This window comes from Drosophila ficusphila, unplaced genomic scaffold (assembly GCF_018152265.1).
Source record: "Drosophila ficusphila isolate 14025-0441.05 unplaced genomic scaffold, ASM1815226v1 contig_791, whole genome shotgun sequence".
NCBI classification, from domain to species: Eukaryota; Metazoa; Arthropoda; class Insecta; order Diptera; family Drosophilidae; genus Drosophila; species Drosophila ficusphila.
This window is the reverse complement of record NW_025064737.1, coordinates 29066018-29084541: the sequence shown is the minus strand read 5'-3', so window position 1 is coordinate 29084541 and position 18524 is coordinate 29066018. Positions and strand designations below refer to the sequence as shown.

Here is an 18524-nt window from a genome sequence, read left to right as displayed (position 1 = left end):
GTTTGCAAAATGAATTTAACTAACTTTGTAAAGTTAATGGGGTTTGCTGTTTGAATTGCTTTCCCAACTTCCCCCGCTCCGTCTGTGTGCTTTATAATTTTATGGGATTCCCAGTTGACTTTTCACTTGCGCTGCATTTCTCCATTTGGCTTGCTCCATTATGTACTTGATTTAATTACCAAAACACATCGATTGAGCAAGTTTTTGTCCGGTTCTAGGAACATGTTGCCAAGTGTGGCGCATAATTGCAGCATAATGGATTTTGTTGCCACAATAGCTCCTGCCACCTCTCCGCTCTCCTCCTCCGCCGGCGATCCAATCTCTGGTGAATTTTTTGCTGTGTGCTCGTCTGGCAGCTCGACAACAGGAGTCTGTTTCTCCCTTTTGTCTCTGGTGACACAAAACGGTTTGTTTGCGGGCACACACACAGGCTTCCCCTTTGTTTGCATGCAAATGCATTTAATTTGAGTTTAAATACCCAAATATAAACTTCTGCCAAACAAACGCAACCGCATGGAATGTCGGCCAAAGGGAGTTAAGCCGCTTGCTTGCCCAGAACTTAACCCTGGTGTGCGGTGTGGTGCGGTGCGGTGAGCTGCTGCTGCTGCTGCCGCCTTTGATTTATATTTACAAATTGCATCCATTCTGTCAGCAGTTCAGGGCTTATCGCTCAAAGTAAACAGTAACCGTTGCCGAAAGTATTAATTGCTTAAAAATTGTTTCTGTTCCCTGCCGTTGTTCTCGCTGTCGGATTTGTGCAGCGTAACCACAGGGTAGGCGGAGCGGAGCCACCGCCTACTGGAAACTTTGAGCCACTGAGCCGGGGAAATCCGATCAGCAGACCGCTTAGCAGAGTGCTGCAGCTAAAGTTACAGGTCCTGCTTCGGCGCCAGTTGGCAGCTGGCTGAACAGCTAATAAAGCTTAGATTGCTGATTAAGCGCTCCGAAGGGCTGGACCCAGACCCAGACCCAAACTCAGGCCCAGAGCCAGAACGAAGTGAAAATGTGGATACCCACACGCTCCGCTGCACAGTCAAGATGGAGAGATGTCGATAAGTCGAACGTTAAGCGTATTATTATCGAGGTGCCAATAGATTTAGATAAACTTGCCCGCTTCCCGAGCAGCCAGCGTGTAATTGACGGCCAAAGTCTCGACGGGCAATCAGCTAAATGGCCGGCTAAAATTTTATGTAATATCCTTTGAATTTCCAAGTAGCTTAAGCAGACAGCGGACAGACAGAGCACCGCCAATGACACTCGAAGGAGCTAGAAGTTGCACAGCAAACAAGCACACAGAGGCAAAAACTAATGCCTTATCAGGGTTGCTTTATAAAAGTAGTGTTTTCATGTGCCTTAATTGGAAGGTTACACCTCTTGCAGTTGTTATGATTCTTCCAGTTCAAAATGCGCAAATCTTTTAGAGACTGTGTGGGGGAAGTTAAATTATTTTCGAGCAGTGTAGCTGGCAACTGGCAAGCGAATCGCAAACGTCAACCGGCAAATGGCAAACGGCTGCTTTTGTTATGTTAATGGCAACACGCAAGGACACGTAACAACGATTTCCACATTAGGTGGGGCTAAGGGCGCTGCGGGGCACGTTTGGGTGGCGAATTTAACACTTCAAAGAGTCAGGCGGAGTGTGCTCACCTAAAAGCTGTTTGCATACCAAATAATAAAAGTGGCAAGCTCAGGTTAGAGCCGGGGACAAACAACGCACTTCAAACGCGGGGATTGATCTAGTCGAGGCCCAGCAACAAGCGCCGCAACAAAAGGATGAGCGCCCGAAAAAGTTGGGCAAAACCCTTTCGGGCCAGCCAGTCAGACATTTTATTAGTTTTGACAGCGCTTTGTTCGCTCTGCCAACTCTGCCAGCCAGCTCCTAGGTGAAGACCCAATCGAAAGGGCCCGCCGGCTCTCTGGGGCATGCTCTTTAGACACTTGACACATGCCGCTTAGGCTGTCAAGCATTCAATACCTCGCCCACCTCTCTCGGACGGAAACCACCCAGGCGAGCTTCCAACCCAACCCAACCCAACCCGTCCGCCCGGCACTCGATTGCCCGCTTTTGGGGCCGGGACCGAGCTGCCTTTGCATAACAATAAAAGAAAACTTAATCAGTCTGCAAATCGTCTGGGAAACAAGCGCCGGAACACAAACACTCGCACATATGCCGTGTAATCCGCTTGTGTAATTGTAATGGCGCGATAAAAATTTATATCATTGCCGAAAATATTGTCGAAACGTGTTTAATTGAATTTTTATGCGTTTAGAGATCCGGCGTATTGCTGCGTGCTTTCCCTCTTTGTGTGCGAGTTGATTTTGGTTGCTACGTATGCGCGAATTAATATCATAAAATTATATGCGCTACATGTTGCGGCAGAAATGCAATTTTATAAAGTGCCCGAAACAGGAAAAATTAAATCTAATGTTCGAATAATTTCAATGAATATTTCATAATCGCAACAAATCGCTTTAGCAACCAAAAGCAGCGTGACAGGCGTTCAAGGGAATGTGATTAAATGGAAGCCGTCGATTTGAATTCCAGTTTCCGTTTGGCTTTTGACACCGGCGATAATAGAGATAGAAAGCAGGCGGGTTTTATAACGCTGTTCAACTTTATAGACTCCCAGGCCACTGTGTTACCAGCAGCCGCATAATTCTTCATCTAGAACACGCTCAAACTCACGACTAATGGGCCCTCGGGGAATCGGCTCCTCTGTCTGCATACGTTAGTGTCGCGAAACCACAAAAAAGCGAAAAACTTCCGGAGGTACATTCAGGCGATAATAAATTATTATCAAGTCTGTCGGTTTGTCGGTCTGAGTCGGAGTCGGAGTCGGAGTCAGAGTTAGAGTCGAAAGCAGGAACAAAGAGTGAGGCTGCTGGTCGCTCTTTGCATGGCAGCCGGCAGCTGCTGCTCATACGCCCCGTTGCACGCTGGGCTGGCGACTGGGGGAGAGCGGCATGCCTGGCATCCAGCATGCTCCACTGCCAATACCTGCAGATGTGGATCGTCTGCCGCTGCCGTCGCCACCGCTGCCCTCGCCTGCAGTTGTGGCCCGAATTTCTGGCAAAACGAAACGAAATTGCTCGGTGTTTGGCATAAGTCAAGTCCGTTGGATAACTGGGAACGAAGGCAGTCAGTCAGTCAGGCAGGCAGTCGTCCGTATAAAATGGATTTACTGCCAACTGTTGAACTGTGTGCTCTGTCCTGCGAACTCCTCGTGGGCCCCACTATTTACTACCTGCATTTCCATTGCTACTTTTGTAACTTGTTAGCGCAGTGCTTGCTTCGCTACGCTCCAAATAGCTGGCTTGGCCCTCACTTTTATAGCCGGCATTGCTTTCTAAGTTCTCGCACTGGGAGAAAACCTAAAGGTGCTTATAAACACTAAGGTGGATTGCGAAGTCAAAAGGCTTATACCTCATGATGGGAAGATGGCTTTTATTTGACGAACGTTGATAAGATCCAAATTTTATTTAAACCATTTATTGGGTACCCCGCATTAAAGTAGAGAATTTTCCCAGAGTGTACTATTTTTGCAGGTGTATGTGTGGCTGAAAGTAGTTGAAAATTTACTTTGCGCATTATTCGATTTGTTGTCTTGGGCAGGGCTGCACTTTACATTGTTTGCTTTGGGGTCGCTTTGCCATTGCCCGTTGGCATTGCCATTGCCCGTTGGCCAACAACTCGACCGGCAACTATTTTTTATGCTTGATGGCAATTTGCGCCCTGCTTCGAATTTGCGCTGATTGGCTGCACATGGAGTGGAGCTCGGGGAGCAGGACTAAAATAAGTCACCCACGAGCAGCTGTCAAAGCATAGTCCGCTGGCCACAGAAAAGCCAGCAGCTTCTTAAAGTCATCTGCCATTCTTAATGCAGCCCTGCAGGTGGGTTTCAGTTCGCCTTATATTGCATAGTTTGCGGCGTAAGTAAAGCCATAAAATACAATTCAATAACGCGTCCGCCACCGCCAAAAAGTTGCACACCAGCCCACCGGCACACCTTGTCTGACAGCTGTAAAATCCGTGGCCTTAAAACGAAACGCGGCCAAGGAAGCCATGCCGGCTGGGCCAGCGGAGGAGCTGGGCCGCAGTTCGAATTGGAGCTCGTAAAAATAGCAGGAAAACTTATTGAGCCAGTTATGAGTTTCGTACATGATACTAACGGCGTGGCCCGCAGCAATAATGCAAGTGCTTGGGTTTCGGACGAAAAGGGAGAAGGGGATGGAGGGGATATCTTGTGTTCATGTTATGGCTTTTTGGTGGGGTGTAAAACTTGCGCCGCGGGCGCCATAAACCGCCTGGAGTTGTCCGAAGATTCAACCAGCAGCAAAGGAGCAGAAGAGCTCAATACTTTGTGCTGATCCAGTCTTGTGGTAGTTACGCAAATGAGGTGTCCGCGATCGCTTTCCCTTCAATTATTTTGTCAACTATGAAAACTAAAGAACTGGAAGCAAGCAACCCTTGCCTTTGAGGTGTAGGTGTTAAGCAGTCATTCCCAGTCTAACGAGAAACTTCCCCCGGTGTAGCAGCTACGAGGTGCTTTAGTTTCAGGTGCCCCACTCGCTTTCGTGTCGCGACACTCTTATAACTTAACTGGCAGTGCCACGAAATTTAAGCCGACGCTGGTGCACCCAGAAGTCTCCCTAGAATTTGCCCATAATCCTCAACTGTTCTCCTCTTGCTCTCTCCCCATCCGCAGGTGTATACGGCGATGTGCAACGTGTGAAGATTTTGTACAACAAGAAGGACTCGGCACTCATACAGATGGCAGAGCCCCAGCAAGCTTATTTGGGTAAGTCAAGCAGACGCACTTTTACTACTAACCCTTGCATAGACCTACCACCCACCACCCACCACCTACCACCTACTACGTCCACCACCTACTACGTCTACATACAACTCAACTGCTAGACTACACACAGCCACACCGAAACACAACGAAATAAAAGTAATGAAAAATCTGAGTCTCAATCCGAAAGCTGAGGGCCGGGGCGAAAAAAAGCAACTGCAATTTGCAGCTTGTTTAAATGAAAATTCCGGTAACATGAAATTCCAAACGGCGCATTCCTTTGGCAACCGTAGCCGTTGCTGTTGCTATTGCTGTTGGTGTTGGTTGTGCAGCTGCAAATGCAGCAAACAAAATGTATTAATAATAAAAATTGTTTAAGCGAGAGAGACGGCGTCAGGGAGAAGAGCGAGAGAACGGATGGTGGTGCGCATAAATGAAATTTTATAAGCGCTTTATTACCAGCCCGGCTGGACAGCAGCAACACCTGGTCGAGATGCAGTTCCCCGCCGTCCTGGCAACAAAGGCCCCCACTCCTAGGCAGGACATGCCAATCATTTTATTGCATTTATTTGTGTGCACTTTGGCATTGTCAGGCTGTCCGCCTTGCCGCTGGCCAAGGACTGCCCCATCTGGGTCCGCCCGCCCCCTTCCGCTCTTCCATCAGACCCCCTGCACGCATTAAACGAAATGAAAATTGTCGCGCATTGCGACGCGATAAGAGCAACCAACCGACGTGCCAAATTCCACTTTATTACAAAAACAGGAGCGCCGGCAGTGGCAAGGCGATCGAAGCGTTGACAGCGCTGACAGCGACACCTTTTTCAATTTCGATTTGGTTTTATTCCATTTAACACGCCAACTATCCAGCAAAGCGACCCCTCTCCTCTCCCGATTTCTCTCCGGTCAGCATTCATTGTTCCCACTCAGCGGTGCGTCCGCCTCTGTCTTTCATTTGCGTTATTTATTCATTGGAAAAATAACTCAAAAGCTGTCAAAGTGCTGTGCCCCTGCAGGGAGGCGCTTAATTGAAAAGGACAGCGGTGCGAAAATTTTCGCTTGTTGTCCTTGCCTTTGAGCTGCTCATAAGGAAACTGCAGTGGCTGCTGCCACACGCCAATTTATCCGCACTTTAAGCGTAGATCAAAGGCCTTATGAGTAAAATTGCTGGCTCATACGGATGCATAACTTAAAGTGTGTACTGTGTGGCCTTACGGAAAATGCTTATAGATAACCATGTTGTTAATATTTCGCAATTCTTTCATTGCCCCTATCATAACTGCTTAGGGGTTTCCCCAGTATTTCCGGTGTAAGGACCGCTATTAGCTCCGTTGAGAGCAGGGATGAAGAAAATCAGGTGGAAAGCCTTCTGGGCGTTAATCGTTCGCACATGTGATTTACCAATTATATTTTTCGGCACGGTTCGATGTCACTGGCGCGAGTCGCGACTACTGCTGCTGTTGTTGATAGAGTTTAAATAAATTTAATCTGTTCAATAAATGCAATGTACGACCGCTGCGGAAATTGCCAGCAAATTGCGCGTCTGGAAAGCGTAAGCTACTGCATAATGAATGCCATCAACGGTTTATTGATTTAAATAAAATGAAAATAAGTGCATTGCAGCCCAGCAGACACGGGCGCAAATATACGTTATGTGCGCAGTCACAGTCGCTCGACCGCCACTCAACCGCCAACTATTTTCGCCAGCTTGTCACCAGCACTTTTTTTTTTTTTGAAAAATATGCTTTGTGCTGCACTCGATTAATTTTTTAATTATAATTATGTAAACACGCATATTCCCGGCACTCGCCACCAAGTTTTTCCTGGGGTGCACCTTGCATTCTTTTGCTAACAACTCAATAGCATTCCCGCTTTGGGTTTCTCCCACTTAATTAATTGGGTTTAAGCATCGGACAGTTGGGGAAAGCAAGAAGGCGTGCTAATCAGCAGGAACTCTTGAAAATGCATGGCTTAATTCGGGGTAATTTTCCTTTGTACGCATTTGCCTGCAGCAGCAGCATCAGCAGCTGTCCGAGTTTGTTCCGGTGGCGTATACGTAATGTTGTGTTAATTGAATTCGTCCAAAAATTGACAGCATTTCGAGGACCACAGAATGCCGCCGCCGGCTGCAGTTGATAAAACTATTGTGGAAATTTCACGCAAATGAACCGGCAAAACCAAAGCCAGTCAACTGTTTGACCAAACAAACAAATTATTGTGCCTAACTAGGAAGTCGACATCCCTTCCGCTCCCCACGCCCCATTCCACTCCCCGTCAAACTCAGAAATGCGAACCAACGGTCCCGGGGCATGTGAAAATATTAATGGGCATGTGGCAGCATATAGACTACTAATGTGCCGCAAGGGTTACCAAATGGCAAACGCTTCCGCTGCTGCCTTTTCCTATGTTTCAACTCACGTACACTATGAAAAACTGGTTTCTGTAATATCGTATTCAAGAAAATGCTTTAAGGGTACCAGAATAAAAATCACAGAAATAGACACTCAAACACTAATAATAGTCTGTTCATAATTAAAATTGTGAGCTTTGACGTATCTCAGATTTTTTGTGTATTGTTTCGAGTGTATTTACTACCTGGACAGCAGGCAACAAGAGGATGTCTGAAATGGAAGCGGAGTTTGGGGGCGGGAGTGCGCACTTATGTCCTCATAAAATATTAACAAATTCATTCGTTTCTCTGCCCAAACTCTCGCCAACAAACAAAGACGATTACCGCACCAGGAGCAGCAGGAACTGGGATCCGCATCTGCCCAGGGTCACCCGACTCACCCCATGCATACGAAAGTGTCTCGTAAGGTGGTGTGCGTTATGGCGGGGTCCGCACACAAAATACGGCTACAATTGCACACTCAGCATACGAATTACAGCGTAAAGGCGCAAAAACTTTCGCAAGGAAAGTCAACAGAAATAGGAAGGAATTTGCCGGGGAAGGGGCGATGAAAATCGAAAAGGACAGACACCCAACAACTCGGTCCGACTACTGTGACGAAAATCAGGCGGCAGAAGGGCAGGGAAGTGGAGAAAAACACACAATCAAAAAACAATAAGCTGCCCACCAACCGACTCCAGTCCACTTGTTGGGCAGTTTGAGGCGATAGGCTGCCGGGGAGGGGAATAATGGAGCTCTCGTTGTCTGTTGGGCGGCAACCAGGGGAAGAGGAGTGCTGTGTTGGGGGTTGGGGGTTGGTCGGAATTAGGTTTTGCGCAACAGCCAAATTTATTGGCGCACGCCCAGCTGCGGACCGAAGGCTTCCCCCTTTTGCTAGCAAATAAATTTCCTTTTTGCCGTACAAATTAGAACAAAATATTTTGCATAGGCGAGCGCATAAAGACATTTGCTATAAAAACAAACAAACTCACACTTACTCTTGGCATTCGTATAATGGTCGATTACGCATACGCCATGTGTGCGTGTACTAGGAAATGTATATGTATAGTCTCCCTATTCGGAGAAAGTTTCCTGCGACTTGGCTTGACAGTGCTAAGTGACTGTTTGAACGACTTGGCGCCCGGCCCTTTGTGGGCCACTATTAATTACGGAGCTGGGAAAAGGCCGGGCAGAGGATGTTTTGCATAGTTTACGAGCCAGAGATAATAAAGTGTCTGGCCTGTGCGGCCGTAGATCATAGTCAAGAAATTGCTGGACATTAATCGTTCAAATCATGAAAGTTACAACTAACTTTGAGTTTGTCAGGTGGGGTATTAAACCCATTCCCATTTCCAGTTCCCAGTTCCGGTTGCGGGCTCACCTGCGCCACACACGCCCCATACTCTGCTCTTTCTGCTTCTCGAGTAACGTTCCTGAGTGGGGTTGGTCCCAAGTGTATGGTGCTTAAAAGTCCTAAGCCCAGAACTCCATGCATAAAACAAGGGTAGACCCCGAAGCCTCAACGCCGAGTCTTTTGCCTTATTTTTCGGACTCCCCATTCCCAGTTTCTAGCTGAATTTTTTTTGTTTACCCTTGCAGAGGGTAAAGCCCCATAAAGTATATATACTCTTCATCAGCATCACGATCTGAATCGAAATAAGTCTTTGTCTATCCGTCCGACCGTCTGTCTGTTTCTATGTAAGCTAGTCTTTTCTTGATTCTTGATTTCTTCCAGATGATGTTCTCTAACTATTATCGAATTTTTAATTAAATTTTATTCAAATCGGACAAGTACTAAATCAAACATTGTTAAAGTTACCGAGCCCTATAACTTTTTTGACGATTATAAAAATGATTTTTTTTGCCAATTTTTGTTTATGATTAATGCAATTTTTTCCATATTTAAAGGATTTTTGTTTGTTGTTTGGGCACGATACGACTTACAACCGAATAAAGTATAGATTGGAAAACAGAGAAGCCCACCAATCTATTTGATCGTTTAGTTATTTGATAAAACCCAACTTGGAAGTGATTAGTTAACAATTTTGGTAGAAAACACTATATTTCTAGTGGTTTTTCGGTGGTAGTAAGGCCAAATAGTGACTTACAGCAAGGCCATAGTTTACAAACCCAATCACCTTTTTTGGTCGATTAGAAAAAATGATCATTTTTTGCGAAAAATGGACAAACATTAGTCATAGTTTACAAACCCAATCACCTTTTTTGGTCGATTAGAAAAAATGATCATTTTTTGCGAAAAATGGACAAACATTAGTTCATAAATTTGGTCAAAAAGACCACACTTTTAGTTGTTTTTCGGTTGTAATAAAAAAAAAGCGACTTACAGCCGAACCAAACACTGTTTTGAGCTCCTTATGACCATTGTTAACGAGCCCAATCACTTTTTGGACGATTACAAAAAAATGATTTTTGTCCAATTTTCGCATTTTTCTTAAGGGGTTACATCGTCATTTTTTGCGAAAAATGGCCAAATTTCGATAATTTTAGGTGTGAATGCCATCGGATAGGAAATTTTATTGCGAATTCAACGACGTATGCCATTCCACATTTGGAAGAGTACTTCTTGAGATATTCCAAAAAAACTGGGCTTTTTTGCGTAGTTTTACGTAGTTTTCACCGAAAAAAAAACATTTTTTAATGGTTATTTGTCTGTTATTTGGGCAAGAAACAACTTAGAGCCAAACAAAGTATAGTTTTGGAAACTAGAGAAGCTCTACTATTCAATTCGATCGTCATTTTTTGCGAAAAATGGCCGACTTTTAACATTTTTAGGTGAGGATACCATCCGATTCAGAATTTTATTACGAATTCCATGGTGCATGTCATTCTCTATTTATATCAGTATTTACCAGGATAGAGACAAAAAACTAAGTTTTTTTAAAGATTTTGTGATTTTTTTTCATATTTAATAGAAAAATCGTCATAGCTTTGATGTTGTTCAGCCTTTATGTTATTTGTTCGACATATATGATGACTCCAAGGGTATATTAGCCACGGTTGCCGAACCTAGCTTCCTTTCTTGTTGTTGGTTAATAATGATTTGTGGCTGCCCCCGGTGCTGGTCAACTTCAGCCTCAGCATCAGCCACAACATCTCGGAACCGTAATTAAAAGTTTAAGATACTTTTTGAGAAGGTGCCCAGGAGCAGCTGCACCCTTGAAGAGTGGTCGGCAAGTTAAGGCCTGTTGGTGCCCTTTTCCGGAGAGCTTCTCGCCTGCACATTAATCTTTATTACAAGTGTTTGTCATAAACAACGACGAGTACAGAAAAAAGGATGCTTGTGCCATATGAGCAGCGGCAGGCTTTGTCACTGCTGGCGCTCCTTTTATTTTACAATTTATTATTTTCCTGCGCCCTTCGTTTTTTGAAAATCACTTAATCCATTAGGCAAACAATAAATGGCTGAGTAAGCATATTGCTTCACAATAAAACAGAGGAGCAGTGATAAAATGTGATGTAATTTATTAATGTAATGCACAACATGAGAGTTAAGAAAAGCTCGGACTACCCTGGACAGTGGCCCTGGTCTAAGCCGTCGGGTGACTTGGCAGAAACTGAAATTAAATAAAACGTAATCGAAATGGGAATGGGAATGGAAATGGAAATTGAATTGTTCTTAAGTACAGCTCTCCGTTGCAAATGCATTCTGAGTGAGCCGCAGGTGTTTTGCCTGCCGAGAATATGAGAAACAAGGCAGAGTTCGATGGAAACTTTCAAAAGGGAATACACCAGAAGACAGCCCGAATATGGCGAACTTTGTTTGGTAATACTTTTACGGGCAAACAAGCATTTCATCTTGTGTAAATCACCAAAGGCAGACGACATTGATAAAGTTGCAGTTACATTTCAGTATGTAAATATTTGCCTGCACTTATTGCTGACTTTGTTCGACTTCGACGGCTGGCGAACGCTATCTTTGGCTACACCGACGAAAAAAATGGTCATAACGAAAGGCAAAAGTTGGCTTTAAGGTTAGGTTAGCTCATGGTCTTTAAAAATAGTATATATTTTGTCACACGTTTCTTGTCGCCATTCGGTTCCTGTTAAATGTTCGTGGAGTGATTATCGAAATACGAGTATTTTGTTTATCCGTGTGTCTTCGTGAAGTTGAAGCGCAGCCATTTTATGGCTTGTGGCTCAGCATATAAATTGTACTTCCACAGATATATTTATTGACACACAGCGACGTCCCCCACGTCCCCTTCAAGAGTCATCTAACACACAAAAAACTTTTTTTTTACTTTACTTTTTTACTTTCTGCTTCACAGCCATGTCTCACCTTGATAAATTACGTTTATGGGGCAAGCCGATACGTGTGATGGCCAGCAAACACCAGGCCGTGCAGTTGCCCAAGGAGGGACAGCCGGACGCCGGACTCACTCGTGACTACTCGCAGAATCCGCTGCACCGCTTCAAGAAGCCGGGCAGCAAGAACTACCAAAACATCTACCCGCCGTCGGCGACACTGCATTTAAGTAACATTCCGTAAGTATTCGCCAAGGTGTTGCCTCGTCGGCAGGGGCTCCTGGAGGCTTAGAGGCGACGGCTCGGTTCGATTCGATTCGGCACGGCAAGGCAATTACAATTACCGCTATGAGCAGCAGGCACCCCGCGTGGCAGCCTCGTCTGCCGAATATGACAAAGCTCCCCGCTGGTTGGGGCTCGCTGTTGACTGAAGAATGTTGTCTGCCGTTCACTGTGCGAATTTATGAGTTGAGCCGAAAGCCCCTCGGGGTGACTGCCAGACGCTATCAATGAAGCGGCCGCACAGCGGGCATGGCTTCGTAGCCATGCACTCCTAAATTGATGACTGTTATTTAATACCTGGCCAATACCATGCTCCTTCTCGCCCACAGCTCGTCCTGCTCAGAGGATGATATCAAGGAAGCCTTCACCTCAAACGGCTTCGAAGTCAAAGCATTCAAATTTTTCCCGTAAGTATGGGGGTGTTAAAGCTTTTAAACTAATACATTACTCATGAGTTAAACACGTTTGTGTTCACAGAAAGGACCGCAAAATGGCGCTGCTGCAGTTGTCGTCCGTGGAGGAGGCCGTCCTGGCCCTCATCAAGATGCACAACCACCAGCTGTCCGAATCTAACCACCTGCGCGTGAGCTTCTCCAAGTCGAACATCTAGAATCCGATTAGGAGTCAGGTTTACTGAACCTGACTGGGTGCCTCCGGCGGCTACAGCTACATGCAGATGCACCAGCAGCAACATCTACAAGTCTATTGGCAGCAACAGATTCAAACTATAATCCGTAGTACAAGAAGAATGCACGCGAACTTCTACTAAAAAGGCAGAAAAGGCCAGAAGCACCACCCACCCAATTCAACAGGTCAACCAGCGGCAACAATCGATGCATGAGCTATACAATTTTTAGTCAGAGCAGCTCACTCTAGGAACTGCTTCTGTTTTATACACAACCACTGCGTTGGAAGAGGACGGAAACAAGCAGAAAATCTTACTAAATTAATAAACAAAAAGTCAACTCAAAATAAACACAACGTAAATATAACGGGGAAAAAGATTTTCAACTAACAGCGCACGCAGACAACAAAACAAAGCAAACCACAAACAAACAAAACAACCCACTAAACAATCAGCAACATCGTAAGTTAAGCTTAACTTTAAAACTATAGTTTTTAAAAATTGCATTGCAGAACAAAACACATGAAAAGAAAAGAAAAAAATATATAAAAAGGTAAGAGTAAAGTATATTTAAGGTAAAAAGAGGAATATCGTAACTTAGAGATATTTTTAGTGCACTGTACTGTGTTTTGGTTTTAAGAAACGACGGAAAGTCAAGAAGAAACAAACTGAAAAGAGAAATTATGTTTAAAGAATTAAGGAAAAATTTTATTATGTACATGATGCTGTTATTATATTTTAAATGAATGCAACTTAACTTTAATTTTTACAAGTGTGCAACTTCAATTGAAACAATCGCATAAAAGATAGCTCGTAAACGTTTTCATTTTGCTAAACTTTAAGAGTATGAAAGTATTTAGAGAGACGGTACCGAAAAGCACACCGAGTCCTAAGCGCATTAAGATAAAGCGAGGCAATGTGAAGTAAAGTTAAATGAAATTAAAGAAGAATGTATTAAATTTAATAAACCTAAATAAATCGAAAACTTGGACACTGCGAAGATATATCCTTCACGTCCGTTTGTTTAGAACTACGGGAGAATAATAATTTTTAAAGGCAGTTAAATCAACGCGTACGTAAACCTTATGTGTGTATGTATATGTAAATGTTGTTAAGCTAGCGCAAATTATACACAAACGATCAAATATACATATTCTTAAGTATGTATTGAACTACAACAAACCATGAAACAGGAAATTAAACAAATTTTAAGCTACAAAATTATAATCCAAAAAAAAATGGAATCAAAACAGAAGGTAATTATATATAATCATAGACGTAATGGTAATGAAAGACAGATTCGTGTTTTAGCAACAAAACTGAAAGATTTTTTGATAATTTTACAAGAACCCCACATCCGACACCACACTAACACACTCGCAGTACACACACATTGACACACACATAGATGCAAACAAATACAGACAAATATGAAAGTTTATATATATTTAGAAAGTGAAATTATATATACGTTGGAGCAGAGAACAAACAAAAAGATAAAAACGAATAGAAAGCATAAACTAACTATAACTTAATGATATGGATTTAGACGTAAGCAAGAGTAGCAGTGATCGTAATTTAAAATTAAAACAAGCAAACACAAAGGCAACAAGTAAATTACAATACAAAATTGGTATAAATTAAATGAATGAATATATTTAAACAAAAACGTGTACGAAAAGCAACAGTAAAATATTACAAAATGTAAAATTTATTGAGTACTATATTTACAGTTATCAAACAATCGTGCAAACAATCGTGCAGGCAGTACAGAAATGTAGTTTATGGTGGCAAAAACAAACACTTTTGAAGGATCGTATTTAAACGAGCTCGCGAAAAATAGTTGGCAATGTCGACCTACATATTCCATGTATCACAGAAAGCTTACCAAACGTTTTTGAGCAAACTCTAGCGTTTCATATACCTACTGCAACTAGCTATCTAACTATCTTTAAACTTATTTATGATACTAACATATGCTCTATGTCTATGTCTACTACTTATATATACACTATATACACGTTTTGTTAGCGCATCGATACAAGGGAAAGCGATAAGATGTTCTTCTATATCAGACCCACGACTGCTAGAATTTCAAACGAGAACTCTTGACAAATCAAAATTTCATACAAGTATTTAGCGAACTTAACTCTACAACTGCATACAACCGAAGCAACCCAGACTATGTAAAACGTAAGCAATGGCACATCCTCACCGCGATCACTTTAACTAATCAATCAGAAAAGGTTAAGGACTGTGTCCTTGCTGTTTGTTGGTGTGCAGCGTTCAAAGAGTAATCAAATATTTAGCCCAACGATAATATAGATACAATGCGCTCCGGCGTGTAAATGTTGATAGTGAACACGACACCGAGCAGCATACGAATTAATAGAACTAATACCGAAAACAAAATACAAATACCTTATACGAATATGCATTAAAATCAGATAAATCAGATAAAAGTAGCAGTGCAGCTATGGAAGGCGATGGTAAAAGAGCGGATGCGCAGAATAGTAAACGCAGATAATTGAAAAACCGAACACTTAAAAGTATTAATTTACCAGGTAGAGAAACCACTAACGACTAATTCATTTATTACAACCCCACAGTGAGAGCCTGCATAAGAAGGGAACCAAGGAAGCATCCAAAACACCGAACTCAAAGAGATTCTGATCGGTCGAACCGCAGATGAAAATAATCAAGACACCAGGGTTGCTTAGCTTAATAACGGAGTTTAACAGAAGCCAACAGTTTTAAGTTGTACATTATTCATTTCAAGAAGAGATTTTACCAAACTGCAAAGTGAAACATTATAAATCGAAGACTAATCGTGAAATACATATGTTCGAATGTTGTGAGCCAAGTGTGCCAAGAGGCGGCAAAATCCACGCAGGCTTACCTTATGGTACTTTTACAGTTGGAAGGAAACCAGATTAATATGTGTATGTACTATATGTAATGGTAGTTGTAACTATACATAAATGTGTCGACGAGAACGCAGAGAATTCGTAGATTAATAGCGATTGAGTCATCGTGGCGATTGAGTCAATAGAGAGTTTAAACTAAACACAAACAAACTACAATCAATTCAAAGTAGAAAAGAAAAATAGATATAGTTTTGAGTTACGAAACCACATGCGCAAATTATATAACATGAACAGAAACATATCAGCATAGTTTGACATTTGAGTAGTTAATTAAAACCCCAGTTTTTCTTTGGGCTGCCCAAATTCCCCACTTTGACTTTTTATCGACCATTTATTTTGAAATAAACACACAGATTTGTTAAAGGTAACGGGTGCAGTGAACGCCACAAATTATGAGTTCCGTAAAAATTAAAAAAAAATCGAAGGTCTTATGAACCGCAGACGTCAAGACGATAGCATAGGGATTTTTTCGGAGTTTTGGAAGAAACAAGCGATAGGACATAATCATGTGGAAATACATACACTAATTTGTAAAGTTTACCAGTTTGTGTTAGGTTTATAAAACGGAGTTGTTCGGTTTTCGTACTCAGTTTTGGTAAAAAGATCGCTAGAAGCGGATATTGCATGTGGTTTCTAGCGAGGTCAAAAGGCACAAATCAAAAAGTTGTTATGTTTAAACTTTTATTTAATTCGTACATTTAGAAAAACGTATAAAACTGATACGCAATACATTACCTTTACTTATAGTTAGCAAAATCTGTATGTGTTTTACATGATGTTTTTAAACCGAATTTTTCCCACAACATTTTAATTGCGTTTTTGACAGCATACAGCATGCTGCGTTTAGTACAGCATAGAAGTTGACAACAGGCAGAAGTTCCTACTTTTTAGAAAAACGATTAAAGGTTAAAACATAATTAAATGAGACAACTTGCAGAAGTGAATTAAATACGCCTACTCATAAAACTCAACCCGAGTTTGATTCGATTCTCTTACTCATTGCCATTTTTCCTTAGCGCTGGGTTTGATTTTCTTGATCTAACAAACACATGTGAATATCTGGTGCGGTTTTATCAAAGGTCAGGCATTATTGCAAAATTTAAATAGGGTCCAAGTTTTAAATATTAATAATTAAAACCTTACGATGGTATTACTAATGTAAAGACGGAACCTGGCTTAGTGCCAGCTAAATATTTGTTTTATTGGTACCCAGATTTCAAAAAGAATTTTTATGGAAAATATTATTAGTCACCGCTCACTTTCACCACTGTGTGAATCGAAAGAAAGCCTAGCAATCTGCCCTCGACTCTTAACTGCTTAACTAATCCAACTGCGAAAAGACACACGCGAAACAATCAAACATTTCTAAAATCAAACTTTTAGTATACACCAAGCAAGAAAACTTTGAAACTTTTGTGCTATCTAATTGTGCAACTTAACGGTAATACAACAAAATAATCATTTTACTCTATAAATAAAAAAGAAAAACTAAACGGCGATGTTTACTTAATGCAAGATTTTTCTCACAAAATTTTACTACAAGTCTCTTATGTGTATTGTATATAAAAAGAAAAACGAAAACTAAACAAAAGTGTATTGAAATATTTAAATATATTGCGATTGCGAAGAAAGCAACCCAAATACAAAACCAACGCATGAAAAGTCAAACAGAATGAATTAACATCCAACAGCAGCTACGTGACTCTTAATTAATTTTTAAACTTAAAGGTACATTTTCATAATGCAATTGAATTTGACAGCACAAAGTGACATGCGCGATATAAACTGTACGTACGAATCGAGCATTTCGCTTGGTTAAGTAAAGACACTTAGAAGTAAAATTAAAATTGAGGACAGTGGCAGTAACTAAGTGGAAATGGAGGCCAATCTACAAGCTGCGGAGTTGGCATCGAAATATAAAACTGAGTGCAGCGTAAAGATTGCAATGATATGAGAAAAATATTTGTTATGTTACAACATTAATTAATTAATTATTATAATATTAATTATTATTGAAAATATTTGAGAAATAAAGATAAAATAAAAGTGATTCGAATCATTAATTAAAGGATTTTTATTTGTAGGAAAATAGGAAAAACAAAAATTTTATAATCAGGAAAGTATTTGATTTTTTAGTAGAGACTGTCAGCCCTACAATCCGGTAAGTAAACTCTTAGAAACACACGTAAAAAATTTAAATAAAAGTCAAAGTAAGATGGCATTTTTTGTAAAAAATACTCAAATAAGCCCAGTTTTTTTGCATTATCTCAAGAAGTACTCTTCCAAATGTGGAATGGCATGCATCGTTGAATTCGCAATGAAATTTCCTAGCCGATGGCATTCACACCTAAAATTATTGAAATTTGGCCATTTTTCGCAAAAAATGATCATTTTTTCTAATCGTCTAAAAGGTGATTGGGTTTGTTAACTATGGCCTTGCTGTAAGTCACTATTTGGCCTTACTACATACAGCCGAACCAAACACTGTTTTGAGCTCCTTATGACCACAGTTAACGAGCCCAATCACTTTTTGGACGATTAAAAAAAAATTATTTTTGGCCATTTTTCACAATTTTTTTAAGGGGTAACATCGTCATTTTTTGCGAAAAATGGCAAAATTTCAACTTTTTTGGGTGTTTATACCATCGGAATCAGAATTTTATTACGAATTCAACGATGTATGCCATTCCACATTTGGAAGAATATTTCCGGAGATATTGCTAAAAAAACTGGCATTTTTTGAGTCATTTTATGTAGTTTTGGGCAAAAAAAAAACTTTTTTCGCACCGCTTGCAGAATTAAAATTCCTCCGTAATTGCTGAACATGTTGCACACTTGTGCTGCAAAAGAATCCCCGACCGAACAAGAGTTATAAAAACTATGCTTTTTCTTTTCAGGAATCAACGAGAGCAGCTGGAGCCTGGGCGCCTTCCCTGCCTCCCTGGCACATACAACCAAGTTTGGGCCAGATCCACAGCAGAGCAGGTCAGCGAGGGCTTCTACTTCTCCACTACTCTCTTTCCGGAACTTATTCGCCGACGATTATTACTGGACGAGCAGAGCGAGGAGCAGATATTAGTTTTATGATAAGAAAATTTATTTGAATTGTACAAACCTAAAAGCATAATGTTTAATCATAATATAAAATAATAATAAGATGTAATAGTCACATAAGGAGCTTACTTATAATAATAAAAACTATACTATAAGTTAAGATAAACATATAGTAGGAAACTTAGCTA

General features: G+C 41.5%; 1 protein-coding gene across 10 annotated transcripts in view; it reads left to right on the top strand.

Annotated features, from left to right (window-relative positions):
* LOC108098665 (polypyrimidine tract-binding protein 1) overlaps positions 1-15298 on the top strand; it is a 133403-nt gene extending 118105 nt beyond the window's left edge. For all 10 annotated transcript variants that reach the window (XM_017201751.1, XM_017201750.1, XM_017201747.1 and 7 more), the window contains 4 exons: positions 4707-4799; positions 11472-11688; positions 12060-12137; positions 12208-15298. In XM_017201751.1, the coding sequence (XP_017057240.1) occupies positions 4707-4799; positions 11472-11688; positions 12060-12137; positions 12208-12340 (521 nt within the window). In that variant the 3' untranslated portion in view covers positions 12341-15298. The remainder of the gene's footprint in view (positions 1-4706; positions 4800-11471; positions 11689-12059; positions 12138-12207) is intronic.
* The last annotated feature ends 3226 nt before the right edge of the window (positions 15299-18524 follow it).